This window comes from Corylus avellana, chromosome 1 (genome assembly GCF_965113065.1).
Source record: "Corylus avellana chromosome 1, dhCorAvel1.hap1.2, whole genome shotgun sequence".
Classification (NCBI taxonomy): domain Eukaryota; kingdom Viridiplantae; phylum Streptophyta; class Magnoliopsida; order Fagales; family Betulaceae; genus Corylus; species Corylus avellana.
The window spans coordinates 42,415,221-42,440,346 of NC_142490.1; the positions used below are offsets into that span (position 1 = coordinate 42,415,221).

Consider the following 25,126-nt stretch of genomic DNA (forward strand, 5'->3'; position numbering starts at 1 on the left):
TAAAATGCCTTATGAAAAAGGGTATACATGAGGGAAAAAAAAAAAAATACTGTTGCTGCCCAGGATCGAACTGGAGACCTTTAGTGTGTAAGACTAACGTGATAACCACTACACCACAGCAACGAACTTCTTATTTAAAACTCCAACATTACATACTATAAACGCTACACAACAGCAACGACGTTGTTAGAAATTCTAGAAACAACTATCACTTCAACTAACAACTTCGAATTCTTTCCTGCCCGACCAAAGTAAAAAGAAGCGAAATTTCTTTCCAGCAGAAGACAAAAGATTGTGATGTCGATAGTCCAATCCCCAGCATGGGAAGCTTATGAGGCCAAACAGTAAAAAGACACACAGACAGCTTCTAAGAAATTTCCTATCTCCCCTCATGCCTCGTCATTTCTACGCTTTTGGGCACCAAAGTTTATTAAAGAAACAACATTTCACCATGCATATCTCCTACTTTCTAGAAAAGTGTTTTCAAAACTGTTGCCAAACGAGACATATCTTAACCCATTTGTCATGTGGAATTGCTTGGATATTAATTGACCAACAAACAAACAACTTGTCTTTGTCAGCTTTTTCTTTTCTTTTTTTGAATAGGCTAAGCTTCTGAAGTGCGAGGTGTGATTGTAAATTTGTAACACTGGGTTTCTCACATTCGCCAAGTGTCTGTAAAATTGCCACAATGGGAAGAATTGCAAAGACCTGCCTGCGCTCAATGCTGAAAGGTGTAAATTCCGTTATGGGCATGGTTGGGATTGCAATGATTCTGTATAGTCTGTGGATGATCAGAGTTTGGCAGAGAGGCCTGGATGGGCCATCAGATGTTGATGCTGATTCTAACGGTCTATGGTAAGATCCTTGTGACTCCAGAGCTCTTGCTTTTCTTTGTCTTTGCCTCATTAACTACCATTCAAGTAAAACAAGTGCCACGTTGTTGCCTAATACGTTCATTTTGAACATGTCAGTTTAATAGACCGGATTAAAGGAAATTTCTCGAACCCAGTTGGGAGAAAGAAAAATATACCTTTTTGTTTATGATAATATACCTTATAAGAAGAACACAGCTCACTCAGCTTGCTCCTTGAAGCTTCACTATCAGTTTTACCCCCATAAGGTTGATATTAAATCAAGAAGTTGATACAAATGCTGATCAATATTTTGGTAACATTAATGACTTTTAGGAAAGCTTATTTGTTCAATACATTTTGACCATTGAAAGCTTCTCTGTTTTACTTGTTACTGATATTTAGTTTGAAGTATGATTCCTCTTGAAATTGCAGGTTCATATACACTTTTCTTGGGAGTGGTGTTACCTTGTGTGTGATAACTTTCCTAGGTCATATTTCTGCCGATTGTGCACATGGTTATTGCCTTTCATGTGTATCCTTCTCAATTTCATATCGTTGTGTAAATGATAGGATCAGCACGTCTTATGATTCAAAAGTGGGCTTTTAAATTATTAGTAGCGGTGGTTTAGTGGTCTCAAGGAAATTCTCAAAATGATTGGGAATGACTAGGGTGAGAGTTTGACTTTCAAAATGAGAATCTTCAATCTTATTAGTATTAGCTGCTTTGAGTTTCATTAATGCCTTAATGAGTCTGTGTTAGGCTATGGCTCAGTCGAACTTGAAGGAGTATCTGCGGTTCTCACCGTCTAAGCTTCTTTCGTGCGACTCTCAGCAGGCATGTGCTACTATGGTCACACCCAAGTAGTTATGTCCAGATAGAATAGTTACAATTGGTTTCTTCTACCTGCCTTTTTAATTAGAAAAAATAAAATAAAAAATCTTTTTTAACCATTTTTTTTTAATGAAATCAGATTTTAGAACACCATACTACATGTGTGACGTGTCTTCTGCATTTTTTCAAGAACATAAAACGGTTTATCCATGGTGTATTAACTGCACACAACTGAAGCTAGGCACAAATTTTGAAACATGTGTCCCCAATCTCAGGCTTATGTCCTCAATATTGCTAGCCTTAAAATCAACATAGTATATGGTGATCATCATTTCGCTTCTGCTATTGGAGGCTGCAATGACTGCAGATATACTCCTAAATTCTGACTGGGAAAAGGTGATGTTGTCTTGTTTGATTTCCTACTTTCTTTCCATTTTCTGTTTTCAATATTAACATGTTAATTGTTTGTTATCTTGAACTGCTATGGCACACTATGTCAGGATTTACCTGAGGATCCAACTGGGAGGTTCCATGATTTCGAAGATTTTGTAAAGTCAAACTTTGATATTTGCAAATGGATAGGGTTGTTGATCACCTTGGCACAGGTACTTTTGAGTCTAGCATGTTTGTGAAGCAAGAAAATATAAATTATTTCAGTTTTTCTTAATGTAAAGGAAAATAAAATAAATGCAAAATTTTTATTAGAAAAAGGATAAATATTTAAATAATAATGGCTGGTGGGCTCTTTGATCTAAGTCTTAAAAATCTAAAATTCTACTGCAATATTTGAAGAAAATTTTAATATATAGACTGTATATGCAGGGACTTTCAATTTTATTGGCTGTGGCTCTAAGAACTCTTGGGCCAAACCATGGATTCTATTACAATTATGATAGTGATGAGGATTATGCTCCTGAAAGGCTTCCGCTCATAAATAATAAAGCTCAACCACCACCATATGTTAATGTCATATCTGACCCTCGCTTTGCCACCAATAATAACACCTGGAATGTAAGTTTCCATTCTCAACTTTCATAATCCATTGATAGCTTACTTTTTTCTTTTTTCAGTTTTCTCATTGAAGAATTATGACTTTTTTTTTTCTTTTCTTTTTTTCCCATTTGATTTCTTCTCAGGCAAACAAGTGAAGAGAGCAATGTCAAATTTCTCGAACATGAGTTTTGAGATTGATGGGTTTGATGTTAAGGTGGAAATGATGAAAGCTAGAGCTTATAATTTAGTGTCTATGACTGCATGCATATATGTAACAATTACAAGTTGGGTCATTGTTTTTACTGTTGGATTTTGTATATTTTCCTTCTGATACAATATTATGGGAAGCTTACTGCAGGAAAAACCTTTCTTTTGAGCAATATATGTTACTGAATTATGGTATGTATTAACCTCTTAAATATAACATTGAAGAGCTTTAGTTACAAAAATAGCACTCTACCCTTGTGAAATGTTCGCATTAATAATATTCTTTTCTTTCTTTCTTTTATAAATGTAAGGGAAAACTCTATATACCCCTTCAAACTACTACCAAATTGTGACAATATCTCCTTAAACTACCAAACAATTGACAATGACCTCCCCAAGGCCAACAAAAATACAAAAGTGACAAAGTTTTTTTTCAATAAAACAAAATACTCCAATAAATTAAAAAAAAATTGTTTATTTTTTATTTTATTTTATTAAAAGGGTATTTTCATCATTGAGGGACATGGTCAATTTTTGATAGTTTTGGGGGATATTGTCAATTAGATGCTAATTTAAAAGGAGCATGTGAACTTTCCCCTAAAAGTGATCTATCAAACTTATCAAACGAACTTCTCTTTGATTTATTATTTCATCGAGATCAAATCTAAATTACGATGTCATTTTCTTGTTCCGAAATGGGCTTCTTCAATTTTTTTTTATATACAAATCATCATTTTACAGAATAGGCAATAAAGTATCCTTCAGAATATGTGTGTGTGTTTTTCTAAGAAACAATAATTCAACACAATTATTGTTTAGCATTTGGCAGAACATTTCAGTCGTGGGTCGATGGGAGTCACAGAGTTCTGGGCCTGACTCCTGCCAACTCAAAAGCCTGGCATTGAGGCCCAAGCCCAGACGAAAAAGTAGACAAACAGCGAGAGAGGAAGAAATTTATAACGACAACGCATCCTCTTTTGTCGAAACTAAAACCCTAAACCTAACCCTCCTCCAATGTTGATGGCCAACGAATTGCCTGAAGAATTGGTGACAGAGATCCTGCTATACCTTCCCGTCGTCTCTCTCTTGCGATTTAATTGCGTCTGCAAATCCTGGTACGCTCTCATTACTCACCAAAACTTCATCAGAAAACACCTTCTACACAATAAGAACAACAGCACCCTACTCCTTCTCTGGGAAGACGAAACTTCCGAAGATGATGCTGTATCCTCGCTTTCTTGTGAAACACTCCAATTATCCCTTACACAACCTCTACCTCTACGGTTTACTGAGGTCACTTCTATCGTGGGTTCTTGCGATGGTATTGTTTGTCTCAGCGATGACGATGCATTGAATGTTGTCATATGGAACCCTGCAACTAAAGAAACAAAGGTTGTACCCAAATCAAGCCTGTCCCGCTTCTCCTATGATTATCACATCAAGTCTGGTATCGGATTTGGTTTTGATGCCAAAACTAGTGACTACTTGATAATTAAGTTTTTTAGTCTCTTTGATTCCAACGAAAGTGATTATTATGAAGGCCATGTCCCCTGTTATACAATAAGTGAGGTATATAGCTTAAGTGCCGATTCTTGGAGAAAAGTTGATAGCCGCCCAGGTTTAATTGATATTAGAGCTATGGATACATACATCAATGAGATGGCTTCTTGGGAGGCATTTGATGATGATTGGGAGGGGGTTTTGTCATTTGCCATGAGCGGCGAGGTATTTCTTAAAACACCGCTGCCAGATGATGTTTTGAATGGTCGTGGTTGGAGAAACGTTTTTGTGTTTTTGTGTTGAATGAATCGATTGTTGTGGCATTTTGGAGCAGGGAATTGTTGGAGATTTTCTATGATATATGGTTGTTGCTTGAAGTTGGTGTTAAGGACTCATGAACTAAGCTTTTCAGTATTGGACCGTTTACAGATTTTAAACAACCCCGACCTTTAGGATTTTGGAAGGAAATGAATTTGAAAAGCACAACAGTTGTTGACAATGCTTGAGGGCCATCTTTCTATATCTGCTCCAAGCGTGTTTCAAGCCGCATATATGTGTTGTGATAATATTTTCTGCCGTCTTTCTCAAAAATTTATATGGAGCAATAGTGAAAAGAATTTTGAGATTAAAGGAGTACAAGGGTTCTGCAGATGATATTTCTTTTACATTTCATTTGGAATTATTTTTTCATTCTTCCATATGTTTAGTATTTCTTATGTTTGTTTTTTGATATTTCATTCCTTCTATTTCATAGTAATTTACTCTGGAAGAGGATTTGGTACTTAGATGTGGTTGATGGGGTTCATTGGACATAGTTTTCAAAATTGCCCTCTCTGATTAGAGGTCGGATGTGATAAAAAAAAATTACATAGCACGTTAAAGATGCTTGCTGGAGATAAGAAACTTTTATGTCTAGTCTTCTATGGCACTCAACACGTAGTGAATAATAAATTTGCATACAATGTGCTGCTGATCAATAGAAGCTAGAAACAATGGGTTTCAAGGATAAAAGGCAAAAGGTTTCTAATAGTCCTGGAGGCTGGAGCATTTTCTTTTTGGTTGGTGAAAATTTAATTTCCATTACAAGCTTGTCAGAGGTTATTTAGATATTATAGATATGATTCTAGCATTCTGAGTAATGCTTTATGATTTTTCTTTCTAGGTTGGCATACTAATAACAGTTTGGATTATCTTGCCTGAAAGAAGTAGGTGAAATAAAATAACAACTTATGCTAAATTTAAAAAAGGATTCTGCTAACTGCTAAGCTCATCTTTATAGAATGTTAGCATCTTTCAGTTTGATGTTAGTTTTAGAGGATTCTTAAAATCTTGAAAGAGCGACTTTTAAGTTATATATTTATTAAGTCGTTCTTGTTTGTTTTTTCTGTGCAAGATGCCTTGATTATGTGAATCCTAGGTTGTACAAAAATTTCTTGCATTGTTGTGGAAATTGTAGGATCCTGTCTGTCTTCTTGATAGCTAAATTAATGTTTCATTCTTTCTCTTGCGTTTTTTTTTTCTTTGGTATGACAGGAAAATGTTACAATCCTAAGTCACTCACATGGCTTAAGTATAATTTTAATGATTTGTATATAAACCTTTGGGCACCCTCCATTTGCAAGTCAGTTTTCAAGAGTAAGCTCTATCTAAGATTTGTATTATTTGATATCAAAGGCAAGTTCTATGTTGAGTATGAGATTAAACCTAGTTTGTCAAATATGGGATTAAATGGATTGCAGCTTTGTGGTCGACAAGAGCATATATACACGTAGTTAATATTGTTCTTAAGCCATGTGAGACACTTGCAATCATAACAAAAATAGTAATTAAATATTCTTTTTAATTAGTGTATAGCTTTATGGATAAAGCATTTTTACATTTAAGATTTGGAAGCTTGTGGAAGAATGACAAAGTTAAGGGGAGGGGAACCGTACGGGAACTAATAATAGGTCAATTATGGGATTGCAAAGTCTATCAAGACTCTCAAAGATGTTGGATTGAATGCTAAATGTTATTAGGCTCTATCCTTGAAATGTGTTATCTTTTACGTGTCCAGCAACTTTTGGTGCAGGAAACTTTCATTGTGTTTGGACTTTTTGGAGCTGTTTTTATCTTGATTTTGTCAAATACAAAATGGGATTTCAAACTACTGTATTGTTTTCTTTTATGTCGAGGTTTAATGTAGATTCGACGGTTTTCCATGTTCTTGTAATTTATCCGGTGTGACATGTCGGTATGAAAATGAAATGTGTTGATTTTGATTAAACATTAGAATGAGTTAAAAATAAAAAATAAAAAATAAAAAATAAAAAATAAATAAAGCAAATAAAATGTAAATTGAACCAGATTAAATAAGTGAAGTAGTCGTGTTGAGTAAAATTGGACTAGGATGTATCCAATTTTCTGCTGATCATATTTAGGATATATTTGGGAAAAAATTTCTATCACAATATATATATATATATATACCTCTCCAAGGCAGGGTCCTTCGGATTCACCACTACAAAGTAAACTTGGTCTCGTACACCGCACCCTTGGAAGTTTTCCTACACAGAACTGGTTAAACCGCTGACTTTTCACGAGGGGGTGTGGCACCAAATGATTGTTTGTACCTATGAGGTGTTGAACCTTGGACCTTGAAGGGGATGATATCTCAAGACCAAGGCCTCCACCACTTAGGCCAACCCCTTGGAGTTTATATAAGTTACAAAATATAATTGGCAAGTTTGCCTATTTATGCAAATAATGACATTGCCCTTACAATAAAGATGTCCAAATCTTAAATTGAAATGAGAAGAGATTTAAGATATCCAAATCCCAATAGCCCAAATAAATGAAATATAGACAATAAAATTTTCATTTATAACTATTACTACCTACGAGTCCTCTTCATGGTGATAGTTTTAATGGGTCAAATTCGTCAATATTCTGGGTAAATAGATGATGATGATGATGATCCCCTCAACTCAAAGCCGACGACCCACGATCCATGCTACAGTATTCTAGAAGATGGAAAACCACGGTAAAATTGAATAGTCCACCGTCAAGGGCAACATTCACGTGGCCTTCATTCAGCAATCCTTCCCTTCATAAACCGTCTCCCCACCTTGAATTTCACTTTCCCAAAAGAAACTCTTTTCAGACAGTTGCTCTCTAAAAAAGCAACAGGGAAGCCGCCATTGATGGCCAAGGATTTGCCTGCAGACTTGGTGGCCCAGATTCTGGTATGGCTTCCGGTGGTCTCTCTCTTGCGATGCAAGTGCGTCTCCAAATCCTGGTACACTCTTATTACTCACCAAAGCTTCATAAGAAAACACCTCCTACACAACAACAACAACAACAGCAGCAGCGAAACTCTCCTTCTCCTCAATTTGTTCAATAAAACCACCCAAGATTTCGTTTTATCCACGCTTTCTTATGAAACACTCCAATTATCCCCTACACAACCTGCACATCCGTCGGGTTTTGGGAACATCAAGAAGGGTAATATTTGTTTTGTGGGTTCTTGCAATGGTCTCGTTTGTCTACACACTATGTCATTATATGAATTCGAAGTTGTTATATGGAATCCTGCAACTAGAGAAACAAAGGTTGTCCCCAAATCAAACCTGCCCCGCCTCCCACCCTATTGGTATCAGACCATAATTGATTCTATCGAATTTGGTTTTGATGCCAAAACTAATGACTACAAGATAATCAACCTTCTTACTCCCTATGACGAAGTAGCTAACTCTTTCAATGAAACTTGTGAAAGGATAATCGAAGTGAGGTATATAGCTGAAGTGCCGATTCTTGGAGAAAAGGTGATAGCCCCCTGTGCTGTACTGGTGAGCTTTATATCGGTGGTTTGAACACATACATCAATGGCATGGCTTCTTGGGAGGTATCTGTTCGTGGTTGGGAGGGTGTCTTGTCATTTGAAATGAGCGACGAGGTATTCCTAAAAACACCGGTGCCAGATGATGTTTTGAATGATCGTTGGAGTCACTTTTTCTTGTTGAAGGAATCGATAGCTATGACAGTTACTATAACAGTTGAAGGTTGTAGCGTCCTAAAATTTTCAAAGTTATTTAAATAGATTATTTTGATGATAATGTTATTTTAATATCAATTTTATCCAATGATTTTTGGGAAATTTATAGTGTTTGAGAAAATGATAATTAGAGAATGGTAATTGGTGAAATAATAGAATAGTAAATGATAAGAAGAATTGTATTGGTAGGTAGAATAGTAAAGGAATGTAGAATAGTCAATGGTAGGTATAATAATATTGGTATAAGGAGGGTAGAGTTGTAAATAGAATGTAGAATAGTCAATGATAGGTATAATAGTGTTAGTAGGTGGAATAGTAAAATGAGGGTATAATTGTAAATGGAAGGTAGAATAGTCAATGGTAAAAATAATAGTATTGATATAAGGAGGGTATAATTGTAAATAGAATGTAGAATAGTCAAAGGTAGGAATAATAGTATGGGTAGGTGGAATAGTAAAATGAGGGTAGAATTGTAAATTGAAGGTAGAATAGTATTTGGCTTTTCCTACAAATAAAGTTCTTCCTCTTCACAAATTTCACTACTCCCCTCCCTTCTCTTACACATATTCTTACTTCTTCTACTTTCTACTCAGTCTTTCTTCTTTCTGAGAGTGTTGACTCAGAGCAGAGAGAGAAAGGGCGAGACTACTCGGTCTTTCTTCTTTCTGAGAGTGTCTACTCACCCTTTCTCTCTCTGCTCCGAGTAAACACTCTCAGAAAGAAGAAAGACAGAGTAGCAAGCGGAAAAATGAAGAATATGTGTAAGAGAAGGGAGGGGAGTGTTGAAATTTATGAAGGGAAAGAGCTCTATTTATAAGAAAAACCAAATACTATTCTACCTTCAATTTAAAATTCTACCCTCATTTTACTATTCCACCTACCCATACTATTATACCTACCTTTGACTATTCTACATTCCATTTACAATTCTACCCTCCTTATACCAATACTATTATTCCTACCATTGACTAATCTACCTTCTATTTACAATTATACCCTCATTTTACTATTTCACCTACTAACCCTATTATACTTACCATTGACTATTCTACATTCCATTTACAATTCTACCCTCCTTATTCTGATACTATTATACCTTCCATTGACTATTCTACCTTCTTTTACTATTCTACCTACCAATACAATTCTTCTTACCATTTACTATCCTATTATTTCACCAATTACCATTCTCTAATTATCACTCTCTGAAACACCATAAATTTTCCAAAAATCATTGGCTAAAATTGATATTAAAATAACATCATTATCAAAATAATCTATTTAAATAACTTCGAAAATTCTGGGGCGCTACAATGTATTATATCTTTTGAAACTAATTTCTCAAGTCCGCTATCTCTCATGTTCTTTCTTTCTTGCAGCGCTTTGTCTCGCCCTTTCTCTCTCTGCTCTGAGTAAACACTCTCAGAAAGAAGAAAGACCGAGTAGAAAGCGGAAGAAGGAAGAATATGCGTAAGAGAAGGGAGGAGAGTGGTGAAATTTGTGAAGGAGAAGAGCTCTATTTATAGGAAAAACCAAATACTATTCTACCTTCAATTTACAATTTTACCCCATTTTACTATTCCACCTACCCATACTATTATACCTACCTTTGACTATTCTACATTCCATTTACAATTATACCCTCATTTTACTATTTCACCTACTAACCCTATTATACCTACCATTGACTATTTTACATTCCATTTACAATTCTACTCTCCTTATACCGATACTATTATACCTACCATTGACTATTCTACATTCCTTTACTATTCTACCTACCAATACAATTCTTCTTACCATTTACTACCCTATTATTTCACCAATTACCATTATCTAATTATCACTCTCTGAAACATCATAAATTTCTCAAAAATCATTGGCTAAAATTGATATTAAAATAACATTATCATCAAAATAATTTATTTAAATAACTTTGAAAATTCTGGGGCGCTATAAAGGTGGTATGTGCTTTGATATATGGCGGTTGCTTGAAGTTGGTGTGAAGGACTCCTGGACTAAGCTTTTCACTATTGGACCGTTTTCAGAATATATTGGCCGACCATTAGGATTGTGGAAGAGTGGCACCATGTTCTTGGCAAAGTCTCGCAGACTTTTCTTGTATAGCCCCTTTACCAAACAAATGGTTGATCTCCAAATTCATGGAACCAAATTGATGCAGTTGGTTACTTACATTGAAAGCCTAGTTTCTGTCAAGAGAGGAAATGAAATTTAAAGAGCAGGACGATTGTTGACACAATGGCCATTTTTTTATATCAGTTCCAAGTGTGTTTCAAGCAGCATGGATGTGCTTAGACAATATTTTCTGCTTGTTCTTGTCAAATGATGTTTTTCTCAACTATTTATACTCATTTGGAGCAAATAGTGAGAGAATTTTAAGATTGAAGAAGCAGGAGTACAAGGATTATGCACATGATCTTCCTTTTACATAACATGCAGAATTATTTTGTCAGTCCCATATGTTTAGTATTTTGATGGGCCACGTATGTATGTTAATTACCCATGATGCGGCAACGTGGCTTGGTAAATGGGGGCAGGCATGGAGTTAGTGGTGTTGTCTTACAATAGGAGTTAGTTTAGTTACATGTTGTAGTGTGGGACGTGTGTGAGAGAAGTTGTAGTAATGTTAGACATGTTATCATGGGAGTTTAGGTAACTGTTAGTGGTAGAGTATTTAACTCCCACCTGAAGTGGGGTTTTATCCTTAGTAAAATTCTATTATATTGTTTCCTTTAACTATGTTTTTGGAAGAAAAAATGTACCTTTTTGTTTATGATAATATACCTTACAAGAAGAACACAGCTCATTCAGCTTGCTCCTTGAAGCTTCACTTTCTGTTTTACCCCCATAAGGATGATATTAAATCAAGAAGTTGATACAAATGCTGATCAATATTTTGGTAAAATTAATGACTTTTCTCTAGAATTCATCTCTCTCTTTTCATCTAAACAACACTAAGAAAAACTTCAAGAGGAGGGAAGATCTAAATCTAGATATTTCCTCCTCCCCTTTCATGGTAGCAGTACTCGGCGTCTTCTCTGTAGGTTCTACTAGTCTCCGTTTCTGACGGGTTGCTTTAAATCTAAATTGTAGATCTAGATCTAGATCCAGATCTAGTCTCTTCAACCTTAGATCTGATCATTTTCTTCAACCAAGGCGTGTCTTCCGAAGGGATGTCTACGATGCCGTGCTTCTCTACTGTTGCTTGTGGGGGTTTTTTGTTTTGTTGTTGTTTTTATTTTATGGTCCTAGCTGTTGGGCTGAGGACGTGAATAATGCTTTTGGCTTTCGGGTCGAGAGGGGAATGGTTTGGGTGTGAGTATTTTGCTCATACATGGGAAATGGCTTCCTGTGCTCCCAGAAGGAGTCTGCGTTAGCAGATCTGTTCTATAATCTGAAGATCGGGCTAGGATAGCGGATGTTTGACGCCATATATTGGTTTTTCATTGTAAGATCTGTTATGTTTTCGATTTTTTGACATGTAATCTTTTAGCTTTGGCTATGATCTTACAGAATTGTATGTTCTGTGATTGTAAAAGCTTTTATACTCTTGACTATTATTAATGAGATCATATTGATTTTCCCTAAAAAAAAAAAAAAAAAAAAAATTAATGACTTTTAGGAAAGCTTATTTGTTCAATACATTTTGACCATTGAAAACTTCTCTGTTTTACTTGTTACTGATATTTAGTTTGAAGTTTGATTCCTCTTGAAATTGCAGCTTCATATACACTTTTCTTGGGAGTGGTGTTACCTTGTGTGTGATAACTTTCCTAGGTCATATTTCTGCCGATTGTGCACATGGTTATTGCCTTTCATGTGTATCCTTCTCAATTTCATATCGCTGTGTAAATGATAGGAGCATTTCTTATGATTCAAAAGTGAGCTTTTAAATTATTAGTAGTGGTGGTTCGGTGGTTTTAAGAAAATTTTCAAAATGATTGGGAATGTATTAGGGTGAGAGTTTGACTATCAAAATAGGAATATTCAATCATATTAGTATTAGCTGCTTTGAGTTTCATTGATGCCTTAATGAGCCTATGTTAGACTATGGCCCAATTGAACTTGGGAGAGTACCTGTAGTTCTCACCGTCTAGGCCTCTCTTGTACGACTCCCAGCAGGCAAGTACTACTATGGTCAAGTTCAGGTAGTTATGCCCAGGTAGAATAGCTACAGTTGATCTGTCCCGCTTGCCTTTTTAATTAGGAAAAAAAACCTCTTTTTTAACCTTTTTTTTTTTTTTTTAATGAAATTAGATTTTAGACCACCATACTACATGTGTCTTCTGCTTTTTTTCAAGAACATAAAACAGTTTTATCCATGGCGTATTTACTGCACACAGCTCAAGCTAGGCACAAATTTTAGAACATGTGTCCCCACTCTCAGGCTCATGTCCTCAATATTGCTAGCCTTAAAATCAACATAGTATATGGTGATCATCATTTCGAAGATTTTGTAGAGTCAAACTTTGATATTTGCAAATGGATAGGCTTGTTGATCACCTTGGCACAGGTAATTTTGAGTCTAGCATGTTTGTGAAGAAAGAAAATATAAATTATTTCAGTTTTTCTTAATGTAAAGGAAAATAAAATAAATGCAAATTTTTTATTAGAAAAAAGATATATATATATATATATATATATATATATATATATATAAAGAGTGAACATAATGGCTAGTGGGCTCTTTGATCTAAGTCTTAAAAATCTAAAATTCTACTACAATATGTGAAGAAATTTTTTAGTAGATTGTATATGTAGGGACTTTCAATTTTATTGGCTGTGGCTCTAAGAACTCTTTTGGGCCAAACCACGAATTTTATTACAATTATGATAGTGAGGAGGGATTATGCTTCCGAGAGGCTTCTATTCATAAATAATAAAGCTCAGACACCACCATATATTAATGTCATATCTGACACACACTTTGCCACCAATAATAAGACCTGGAATGTAAGTTTCCATTCTCAACTTCCATAATCCATTGATAGCATACTTTTTTCTTTTTCTTTTTTTCAATTTTCTCAGTGAAGAATTATGATTTTCTTTTCTTTTCTTTTCTTTTTTTTCCCATTTGATTTCTTCTCAGGCAAACAAGTGAAGAGTGCAATGTCAAATTCCTCAAACATGAGTTCTGAGATTTATGGGTTTGATGTTTAGGTGGAAATGATGAAAGCTAGAGCTTATGATTTAGTGTCTGCGACTCTGCATGTATGTTACAATTACAAGTTGGGTCATTGTTTTCATTGTTGGATTTTGTATATTTTCCTTCGGATACAATATTATGGGAACTTTACTATAGGAAAACCTTTCTTTTGAGCAATATATATTACCGAATTATGGTATGTATTAACCTTCTTAAATATAACATTGAAGAGCTTTAGCTACAAAAATAGCTCTCTACCCAAGTGAGATGTTACCATTAGTAATAATCTTTTCTTTCTGTTATAAAAGTATCCCCTCAAACTACTATCTAATTATGACAATATCTCTTTAAACTATCAAATAATTGACAATGTTCCCTAAGGCCAGCCAAAAGACAAAAGTGACCATAATTTTTTTTTTTTTTTCTCAATAAAACAAAGTACTCCAATAAATTAAAAAAATGGTTATTTTATTTTATTAAGGGTATTTTTGTCATTGGGGAACAATGTCAATTTTTAGTAGTTTTGAGGGACATTGTCAATTAGATGATAGTTTAAGGGGCATGTAAATTTTTTCTTAAATGTAATCTACCAAACTTATCAAAGGAACTTCTCATTGATTTATTATTTCATCGAGATCAAATCTTGTTGTTTTCTTGTTCCGGAATGGTCTTCTTCAACTTTTTTTTATATACAAACCATCATTTTACATAATAGGCAATAAAGTATCCTTCATAATCATAGTTTTTTTTTTAAAAAAAAATTTACAGTATATAAAAAAAAGGAGTATATCTAGCAAACATTTCAGTCGGTCGTGGGAAGCTGGGAGTCGCAGAGTACTGGGCTTGACTCCTGCCAACTCAAAAGCCTGGCATTGAAGCCTAAGCCCATACAAAAAAGTAGATAAACAGCGAGAGAGAGGAAGAAATTCATAAAGACAACGCATCCTCTTTTGTCGAAACTAAAACCCTAAACCCTGCCGACTGCTAAGTAACCCTCTTCCGATGTTGATGGCCAACGAAGTGCCTGAAGAATTGGTGCCAGAGATCCTACTATGCCTTCCTGTCGTCTCTCTCTTGCGATTCAATTGCGTCTGCAAGTCGTGGTACGCTCTCATTACTCACCAAAACTTCATCAGAAAACACCTCCTACACAACAAGAACAACAACACCCTCCTCCTCCTCTGGCGCGACAAAACTACCAAAGATAAAGTTGTATCCACGATTTCTTATGAAACACTCCCAGCAACCCTTACACAACCTCTACCTCTACCGTTTACTGAGGTCACTTCTTTCGTGGGTTCTTGCGATGGTCTTGTTTGTCTCTGCGATTACGATGCATTGAATGTTGTCATATGGAGCCCTGCAACTAAGGAAACAAAGGTTGTCCCCAATTCAAGACTGTCCCGCTTCTCTTACAAGTATCGCATCAAGTCTGGTATCGGGTTTGGTTTGATGCCAAAACTAGTGACTACAAGATAATAAAATTTTTTAGTCTCTTTGATTCCTACGAAAGTGATTCTGATGGCCATGTCCCCTGTTATAGATTTAGTGAGGTATATAGCTTAAGTGCCAATTCTTGGAGAAAAGTTGATAGCCGCCCAGGTTTAATTGATGTTACACCTATTGATACATACATCAATGGGATGGCTTCTTGGGAGGCATTTGATTTTGATGATCATTGGGAGGGGGTTTTGTCATTTGACATGAGCAGCGAGGTATTCCTAAAAACGCAGCCGCCAAAGCGTGTTTGGGATGGTAGTGCTTGGAGAAACTTTTTTGTGTTGAATGAATCGATTGCTGTTGCATTTTGGAGCAGGGATAAAGAATGGTTGGAGATTTGCTGTGATATATGGTTGTTGCTTGAAGTTGGTGTTAAGGACTCCTGGACTAGGCTTTTCACTGTTGGACCAATCACAGATATTATGCAACCCCAACCTTCAGGATTTTGGACGAACGACGCCGTGCTCTTTACAAGTTATAACGGACAGATGGTCTTGTATGACCCCTCAACCAAAGAAATGACTAATCTCCAAATTCCGGGAGAAAAATTCTTGTCGCAATTGGTTACTTACAAGGAGACCCTAGTTTCCGTTAATGGGAGGAAATGAATTTGAAAAGCAGAACAGTTGTTGACAATGCTAGAGGGCCATCTTCTATATCTGCTCCAAGCATGTTTCAAGCCGCATACATGTGTTGTGATAATATTTTCTGCTTATTATTGTCAAATGATGTCTTTCTTAAAAATTTATACTCTTTTGGAGCAATAAAGAGAGAGTTTTGAGATTAAAGGAGTACAAGGGTTCTGCAGATGATATGTCTTTTACATTTCTTGTGGAATTATTTTTTTCATTCTTCCATATGTTTAGTATTTCTTATGTTTGTTTTTTGATATTTCTTTCCATCTAGCAATTTACTCTTGAAGAGGTTTTGGTACTTAGATGTGGTTGATGGGGTCATTGGACATAGTTTTCAAAATTGAGCTCTTTGATTAGAGGTCAGATGTGATAAAAAAAAATAAAAAAGGGGGGGGGAAACTTCACTAAGGACTCTCAAACTTTCACCCATTTTGAAATACCCCCTGAACTTCAAAATCTCTCAATTTAGTCCCCTGAACTTTTAATTGCTTTCAATTTGGACCATTCCGTTAATTTTAGTAGTTAAAAATTTTTAAAAAGATCAAAATATCCCTGATTTTTGATTTTTTTTTTTTTAAATAAAAAAACGTTTTAGAAGTTATAATTTTATACAAAAGTCAGGGGTATAAACGTCATGTGACATTTAAAATCTGACGGAGGGTCCAAATTGAAAGCCATTGAAAGTTCAGGAGACTAAATTGAGAGATTTTGAAGTTCAGGAAGGTATTTCAAAACGGATGGAAGTTTGGGAGTCCTTAGTGAAGTTTTCCAAAAAAAAAAAAATGACATAACACATTAGGGCTGGTTAATGTTTTTTAGCACTTCCCCAATTTTCACAAATTCTAATGCCTAAAAGTATCTTGGCTTATTAATGATGGCGTTTATTTAGAGTTATATATTGGAAATTTTAAATTTCATTTAAAAAAAAAAAAAAAAAAAAAAGCTTCTGCCTAGTTCTACTATAAAAGAAATAAAGGAAAAGACCAATTGCGCATGAAAGAACATAGATAACATTATTCTATTATATTTATATGTCATTTATTTTGTTGATGTGTATTTTATTCTCTTGGATGTTCATAATGGGAACAAATCAAGTACAGTTTTGAAAGTGGAAACAGATTTCCAATTGTCCTGAAATATGGAGAAAATAATTAATTAACTACATTTGTTTACAATTACTTTATACACCACAACAATCTTGGGAGTTTGGCAGCAAGAACTTTGAAATGAAAGACATTCGAGTGTACACGACAAATATTTGTAAAAATAATTCTACTTCAAGATATATAGAAATCATCACATCTAGTGCACGCTTATAATCTATCATATACGTACAATTCCATAAGTATGATACGTTCTATTTCATTATTTGTATCGGTAAATGAACGTGACCATCAATAGATGCGTTAGAGGACATTATAGGACTAGACATATGCTAAACAATTTGCTTAGGAAAAATTTGTAAGCAAAACAAAAGCATAAAAAAGATCGTATAGGACCTTTTGCTACTAGTGCATGTAGGTCACACATTGAAAAGAGTTGAAATCGGAACACACACTTGGGGCTCATTTGGTTGCCCTTGGCCCCATGAAATTTGATGGCTCCAATCACATGTCTATACTATCAACGAGCAAATCGGAAATTTTGACTTGGGGATTCAAGAATCATGACCATCATGAAACAGAAATTACTTATTATCTGATCCATTATAGTGATGGTTTCATTTTTCATGGCTCCATTGAAGATGATGGATTCGATTCGTATGTTAATAGAATTTAATCAAATTCACGGTCGGACACCCAAATTAATTCACCCTTAATGAATATTGATGCATAGACATAAAGGCTTTTTTCTTGTTTTCTTTCCTTGAAAAGACATGTTCTATACTCTACTCTCCTATGCTCCCGAGTTCTTCCGACTCCGCTCGTCACTGCTTATCATTCTTCTACTTCGGGTGTCGGCCTCTTAACACTATCACCACGCCACGGGCTCGCATAGGGTACAACTCGAAACAAGAGAGAAACCCTTCATTCATTACTCGTAAGGTGGAGCACATGTTACTCAAGTGGGCTTCCATTGCTGTGCTGCACATTTCTTCTGTCAGCCTTGCTTTAAAGAACCATATGATTCCTGAAAAGCTCTCAAGACTTTCACAAAGGCTTAAATGTAAACAAGTTCCAATTACAGATCTTCATTTACCAAAACATCCATGACGCAAGAAGTGATAACACATCTCAAGGAGCCGGCAGTCAACCCGCTTAGTACAAACTAACTGCCACCATTTCAGATGCATAATCTTTCTCTGTTCTTTCAGAGTTGACGAAAAGAATCCGAGAATCCCTCCCTATCACAATCCAATCCTCAAGTGGAAGTTTCCTTAACAAAAAGCCGTGACTGCAAAAACAGATCACATGAAGTGTTCCAAAGTTTCTGTGCAAGTTTGGTGTTGCGCGACAGTGCAGAAGAGTTGAGAGTTCTACCCTTTTCACCAAAAAAGTATACTCCAGATTTGCCCTGAAACAGAAACAAACTTATTAACTCAGTAATCAGCAAATTGACACGGAATACATTATTTAGATTTCTTTCTTCAACTAGTGAACAAAAGTACACCAAAATCCAAGTTCAGCAAAGTGTTTCTAACACATGCAAGGAGAAATGGAGAACCATACCCAACTCAAAAGAGTCCTCATTCTCAGCAGATTAAAATAATGTCTGCATTCAATTGAGAGTTTATAGTAACTCTCGGACTAAACCGACTCAAGGGAACATGCAGGAAAATTGAAATCTTCAAGCATATATCATAAGGGCTCGACCAGCCACTCATCCACCAATCTTATTTTAGATCTCTCATGTACATACTAATGGAATAAAGTTGATGCCTTTTTCAGGTGATTGCAAGGGGCCCAGAAGTTTCAATACTATAAACGCTACACAGGGAAGGCATGAAGGCACTTCCCGCATAATTTTGGTTTCTACTGTTCCAGGATCCACAGCACTTCAAATCAAACAAAATCAGAAACAAACAAGAAGCAGAAATAACTGTTAATAAGAAGATCTTGATGAAGCATAATGGATAACAGCATTTGAGTAAAGCTAGAAATTATTAAATATGGCAGATGATTAAAGGTTTCCTTGAAAAGGAAAAAAATTGTGCATGGTAAGAGAATGACAGACAAAAAGTTGTGTCTATAAGACAAATTTAGAAAGAAACCCGTGAGTTTTAATGCATGAAGCCCAGAAAAGGTCAAAGATGCATTCAGATTATTACACTCAAGGAAGTTTAGTGATAATAACATATTCAATAGGTAATTAATTATATGTTCAAAGCCCCAAAAGATTGAAAAGAATGAAGAAGAAGTTTGTAATCACATACATGACAGAGACCTGATGAGATTTTTCCATCAAATCAAGCTGTCGGTGAAGCTCATGATAGGAGAACAGCAGTAGGCATACTACAACAGAAAATGACATGCTACTTGTTAGGATTGAGATAAAAGGTAATCTGATATACCTAACCTAATGGAGCAATTACATCTTACATTAGAAATTTTCATAAATACGAGCATATGGATATTGTTTTGATCTTATAAAGCACTTCCCAGAAACAGTTTCCTTGTCAACCTGCATATTAAAAACTGAAGAACAAAGAGTAAGTGAATTTTGTCAGTAGTCTGTTAGTAGATGCAAGTATGGCTTTCCACTTTTCTAACTATATACTCATGTTGATAAAGCCATTCAACTAGGTGGAATACTTCAGAACCTATAACATACTAAACAAATCAATCATCATGCGGATATCTTAGCATGATGGATCTAATCAATGTGCACTTTTTCTTTTTCCGTTTTCAGGCCGCACAACAGTCAGATGTCAGCGTGTTAGCACATACACTGGTCCACTATATCGATGAAACTTTACAACCTAAGCCTGATGGCTTTTTGGGGACCAACATTCATTTACAATTCTCTTTCTTTAGCTTTTGTTTCTCCCCCTTTTCAACTTAGCCCGCCATGAAGGCAGATTCTATCCATCACAAATAAACAGAAATTTCCTAGTCAGTGCCAAAGTTATTGTGTTGGCACAAAGTCAATGTTGAGCAAGTAGAACACAGAAAGCAATTACAGGTGTGCAGGCTCTTCCCAAAAATGAAGATAGTTTGGGTAAAGACCAAAATCACCACTGACTATTCACTGAAAAATGGTTGACATGCATAACCAAGAACCAATTTACCAGATCGATGCGTAAATGATGACACATTCACGATCCGAGAAGGAACAGGGCTGTTTGTGAGAAGTGGTAGACAATCTTGTGTGTCTCTCCATGAGGTTCAAGTTTAACTGAGCATGGTACTGTTAGATTTAGAGGTGCAAGGTCACCAAGGAACTTACGCAAGTTTGATCAAATTATACAAATCAACAGCAAGCTTAAACTCATACAACTTGGTGGAATATGTTCTGCGTGGATGGGTTGGGTTTATCATGAACAATGAAAATTTGTTTCAGGATAATAACCAAATTCCATTAAAAAAAAAGGGTCACGAGTAAAGAAATTCACTGATCATAGCCTTCAGCTGTGAGTCTACATGATGTTGCTAGTATCATAGCCTTTAGGTATGACAATGAGTTTACAGTGTCAAAACATAAAAAAACAGAAGATATGTTTCGGGCACCCATTTAAAGTGTCAAACTTTGGGGTGTACCAAGAACAACGCAGAAACCTTGCTTTGAAAGAGCATAAGCAGTGGCCGCACCCAACCCAGATGTGGCCTGCAACAAATAACAAAAGAACAATCAGGATTAAATTTCTAAGTAAATATTCTTGAAAATAATTTTAAAGACAAAATTTCTAAAAGGTCATATGCTTGGTTATTTATTAATTATTATTGTGGCAAAATTCTAAATTGTTGGGACACTTTTTGAATTTGGGTCCGGGTTCATATCAATAACTACTGGGGTACTGATCTCCAATGGATAGTTCAATCGGCTGTAAATCACGTCTAATGAAGCGGAAGTTACTACTTCGAATTTCCTTCCTCCTTTCTTTGCGTGGCCATGTAAAAAAAAAAAAAAGACCACCTACTGGGTACCGAGGCAGCTGGATTGATGTATAGGCACTCACAATGCGAGGTGTGGACTATCACTATGAATATGGAAAACCACGATAAAATTGAATAGTCGACGGCAACACGTGGCCTTCATTCAGCAATCCTTCATAAACCCTATCCCCACCTTGGATTTCACTTTACCAAAAAAAAACTCTTTCAGACATTTACTCTCTAACCAAGCAACAGAGAAGCCGCCATTATTGATGGCCAAGGATTTGCCCGCAGACTTGGTGGCCCAGATTCTGGTATGGCTTCCGGTGGTCTCTCTCTTGCGATGCAAGTGCGTCTCCAAATCCTGGTACGCTCTTATTACTCACCAAAGCTTCATAAGAAAACACCTCCTACACAACAACAGCAGCAACACTCTCATTCTCCTCAATATGTTCAATAAAACCACCCAAAATTTCGTTTTATCCACCCTTTCTTATGAAACACTCCAATTATCCCTTACACAACCTGCACATCCATCGGGTTTTGGGAATATCAAGAAGGGTAATATTTATGTTGTGGGTTCTTGCAATGGTCTCGTTTGTCTCTACGCTAGGTCATTAGATGAATTCGAAGTTGTTATATGGAATCCTGCAACTAGAGAAACAAAGGTTGTCCCCAAATCAAACCTGCCCCGCCTCCTCCCCGCTGGCTATAAGACCATAATTGATTCTATCGAATTTGGTTTTGATGCCAAAACTAATGACTACAAGATAATCAACCTTCTTACTCCCTATGATATGTTAGCTAACTCATTCACTGAAAGGATAATCCAAAGTGAGGTATACAGCTTAAGTGCCGATTCTTGGAGAAAAGGTGATAGCCCCCTGTGTTGTTCCGGTGAGCTTTATACCGTTGGCTTGAACACATACATCAATGGGATGGCTTCTTGGGCGGCATCAAATCGTAGTTGGGATGGTGTCTTGTCATTTGACATGAGCGACGAGGTATTCCTAAAAACACCGCTGCCAGATGATGTTTTGGATAATTGTAACTTATCAAAAAATGGTTTGGGTAATTGTAAGAGAAGCTTTTTCTTGTTCAAGGAATCGATTGCTATGGCAGTTACTACCCTGGTTGATTATTGTATCTGCTTTGATATATGGCGGTTGCTTGAAGTTGGTGTGAAGGACTCCTGGACTAAGCTTTTCACTATTGGACCGTTTTCAGAATATATTGACGGACCATTAGGATTTTGGAAGAGTAGCACCATGTTCTTGACAAAGTCTAACCAACTTTTCTTCTATAACCCCTTTACCAATCAAATGGTTGATCTCCAAATTCGTGGAGGCTTGAGGCGGTTAGTTACTTACAAGGAAAGCCTAGTTTCTGTCCAGAGAGGAAATGAATTTGAAGAGCAGGACGATTGTTGACAATGGCCATCTTTTTATTTCAGTTCCAAGTGTGTTTCAAGCAGCATGGATGTGCTGAGACAATATTTTCTGCTTATTCTTGTCAAATGATGTTTTTCTCAACTTTTTATACTCCTTCGGAGCAAATAGTGAGAGAATTTTAAGATCGAAGAAGCAGGAGTACAAGGATTCTGCACATGATCTTCCTTTTACATAATATGCAGAATTATTTTGTCAGTCCCATATGTTTAGTATTTCTTATATTTGTTTTCTGATATTTCCTTCCTGCTTTCTTATAAAAATTTACTCTTGAAGAGGTTTTGGTACTTAGATATGGTTGATGAGGTCAGTGGACATAATTTTCAAATTGAGCTCTTTGATTAGAATTGAGAGAGAGAGAGAGAGAGAGGAAGAGAGATTAACAAAGTAGTATCAATACATTGAAGAGCTACAACACGTGGCCTGCATTCAGCAATCCTTCAGAAACGTATTCCACTTCTACATGCAGCATAACTCGATTGCTTTCCCAAAAACCCTTTTAGACATTTGTGCTTACTCTCTAAACAAAGCAACAGAGAAATCTGAAGTTGATGGCCAAGGAATTGCCTGAAGACTTGGTGACGCAGATTCTGCAATGGCTTCCAGTGGTCTCTCTCTTGCATTTCAAATGCATCTGCAAATCCTGGTACGCTCTCATTACACACCAATACTTCATAAGAAAACACCTCCTACACAACAAGAAGAACAACAACACCCACCTTCTCCTTAAAATGTTCAATAGAACCACCAACAGTTATGTTATATCCACGCTTTCTTATGAAACACTTCAAGTATCCCTTACACAACGTGCACCTCCACCATTTTTAGGGATCGACAAGGAGATGTGTGTTGTGGGTTCTTGCAATGGTCTCGTTTGTCTCCACAATAATTCATACTATGAATTCAATGTTGTTATATGGAACTTTGCAACTAAGGAAACAAAGGTTGTCCCCAAATCAAATCTGCCCCGCTTATCCTCTGGCCATTGCAGCAGATATGAAGTTATAGGATTTGGTTTTGATGCCAAAACTAATGAGTACAAGATAAGCAACCTTCTTAGTCTCTATGATCCTAACTCATTCCAAAGTGAGCTATGTAGCTTAAGTGCCAATTCTTGGAGAGAAGTTGATAGCCCCCCGTGTGTTATTCGTGCTGATTTGAGAGGTATAGATTCATACATCAATGGGATGGCTTCTTGGGAGGCATCTCTTGATGATTGGGAGGGTGTTTTGACATTTCACATGAGCGACGAGGTATTCCTAAAAACACCGCTGCCAGATGATGTTATATATTATAATTGGAGATACTTCTTCTGGTTGAATGAATCGATTGCTATGGCAGTTAGTATCTACGAATGGTTGTTGCTTGAAGTTGGTGTGAAGGACTCTTGGACTAAGCTTTTCACTATTGGACCGTTTACAAGAATTGATCGACCCTTAGGATTTTGGAAGAACGACACCATGTTCTTGCAAAAATATAACGGACAGCTGGTCTTGTATGACCCCTCTACCAAAGAAATGACTGATCTCCAAATTCATGCAGACATATACTCGTTGTAATTGATTACTTACATGGAGACCCTAGTTTCTGTCAAGGGAGGAAATGAATTTCAAGAGCAGGACAGTTGTTGACAATGGCCATCTTTCTATCTATATCAATTCTTTGCACATGATCTTTTTTTTATATATATCATGCAGAATTATTTTGTCAGTCCCGATTATTTTGTCAGTCCCATATGTTTAGTATTTCATATATCTCCTTTCTGCTTTATGTTAAAAATTTACTCTTGAAGAGGTTTTGGTACTTGGATGTGGTTGATGAGTTCTGTGGACATAATTTTCAAAATTGAGCTATTTGAATAGAGGTCAAATTTGATTTTTTTTTTTAAATGACATAGCACATTAGGAACTGTTGGTCAATGTTTTTCGGTACTCCCCCTATTTTCATAAAATCCAATGCCTAAAAGTATCTTGGCTTATTAATGGTGGCATTTATTTAGAATTATATATTGAAAATTTGAAGTTTTATTCAAAAAAAAAAAAAAGAAAAGGAAAAGGCTTTCTATCTTGTTCTACTAACAGAAGTTTATATGCTTTGAAGGCATAAGAAATATCCTCCATTGTGTTAATCGTTTAGCAGGATCACCTGATTATGTCAAAATGCAAAAACACGTTAATCGTTTTACATTCATGAGTCCAAAGAATTTAAACTCAGGTTCAAAGATGTCACTCTTCTATTACTTGGCTTGCTGTTAGAGATTGTGTTGGAACAGGGGAGAGAATGCAGAATTGGGGAAATCATGGAGATGTGCTTAGTTGTTTCTGTCGTCACTGCATTGAAGGTAGAGAGAGATCATCTATTCTTCCAACGTGGTTTTAGCAAAAGAATGTGGACAGGAACAGGATATATTGCATACTTGTCTGGTTCATGATATTCTTATATAGCTCTTTGATTAGAATTCAGAGAGAGAGAGAGAGGGCGAGAGAGATTAACAAAGTAGTATCAATACATTGCGGCTAATTACTTAATGCTTCTTGTTGCAAGGCCGTGGGGATTATTAGGAGGGTGTTCAAAGGAAAGAATGTTATAAAATTTCAAATATACTAAAACTAGATCTCCCATTCTCTCTTCCATTCGGATCAAGAATGGGAAAGATCCTCATCTGTAACCATTTTTCCTATTTATCTAGAAAATATATATATATACTAAAACCAGACTTTTGATGGAGAAAATGCCTTTTGAATTTTCTTTACAGATTCAAAGGCACCACAGAAGACGCATGCAAAGAAATTTACCCCTTGAAATACAAAAAGAAAAGCTTCTAGTTTCCAAATTACATCTACTATAATAAGAATAATCATCAAACTACTTTCAATGAGACAAATAAGAAAGCTTTAGATCCTGTTTGAGATTGTGTTAAA

General features: G+C 35.9%; 4 protein-coding genes, 1 non-coding gene and 3 pseudogenes across 5 annotated transcripts; 6 read left to right on the forward strand and 2 right to left on the reverse strand.

Annotated features, from left to right (window-relative positions):
* Positions 1-50: 50 nt before the first annotated feature.
* Positions 51-123, reverse strand: TRNAV-UAC (transfer RNA valine (anticodon UAC)). Its single transcript has one exon. It is a non-coding gene; the product is annotated as a tRNA-Val (tRNA).
* Positions 124-239: 116 nt separating this feature from the next.
* Positions 240-3,112, forward strand: LOC132168704 (tetraspanin-19). Its single transcript, XM_059579727.2, has 6 exons — positions 240-858; positions 1,290-1,389; positions 2,005-2,085; positions 2,190-2,294; positions 2,512-2,700; positions 2,826-3,112. Exons 1-6 carry the CDS (start codon positions 692-694, stop codon positions 2,835-2,837), a joined length of 654 nt encoding a protein of 217 aa, XP_059435710.2. The 5' UTR covers positions 240-691; the 3' UTR covers positions 2,838-3,112.
* A 707-nt stretch (positions 3,113-3,819) lies between these two features.
* LOC132172057 (putative F-box protein At3g10430) lies at positions 3,820-5,278 on the forward strand. The gene has a single exon (XM_059583490.2). The coding sequence runs from the start codon at positions 3,904-3,906 to the stop codon at positions 4,690-4,692; it is 789 nt and encodes a 262-aa protein (XP_059439473.1). The 5' UTR covers positions 3,820-3,903; the 3' UTR covers positions 4,693-5,278.
* Positions 5,279-7,560: 2,282 nt separating this feature from the next.
* Positions 7,561-10,677, forward strand: LOC132169859 (F-box/kelch-repeat protein At3g23880-like; annotated as a pseudogene).
* Positions 10,678-14,547: 3,870 nt separating this feature from the next.
* On the forward strand, positions 14,548-15,792 carry LOC132169861 (F-box/kelch-repeat protein At3g23880-like; annotated as a pseudogene).
* A 2,293-nt stretch (positions 15,793-18,085) lies between these two features.
* LOC132169863 (uncharacterized) lies at positions 18,086-21,024 on the reverse strand (annotated as a pseudogene).
* Positions 20,984-22,244, forward strand: LOC132169864 (F-box/kelch-repeat protein At3g23880). Its single transcript, XM_088518082.1, has 2 exons — positions 20,984-21,761; positions 21,861-22,244. The coding sequence occupies exons 1-2, from the start codon at positions 21,030-21,032 to the stop codon at positions 22,185-22,187; spliced, it is 1,059 nt and encodes a 352-aa protein (XP_088374208.1). The 5' UTR covers positions 20,984-21,029; the 3' UTR covers positions 22,188-22,244.
* A 505-nt stretch (positions 22,245-22,749) lies between these two features.
* On the forward strand, positions 22,750-23,839 carry LOC132169865 (F-box/kelch-repeat protein At3g23880-like). Its single transcript, XM_059580816.2, has one exon. It carries the CDS (start codon positions 22,757-22,759, stop codon positions 23,762-23,764), a length of 1,008 nt encoding a protein of 335 aa, XP_059436799.2. The 5' UTR covers positions 22,750-22,756; the 3' UTR covers positions 23,765-23,839.
* The last annotated feature ends 1,287 nt before the right edge of the window (positions 23,840-25,126 follow it).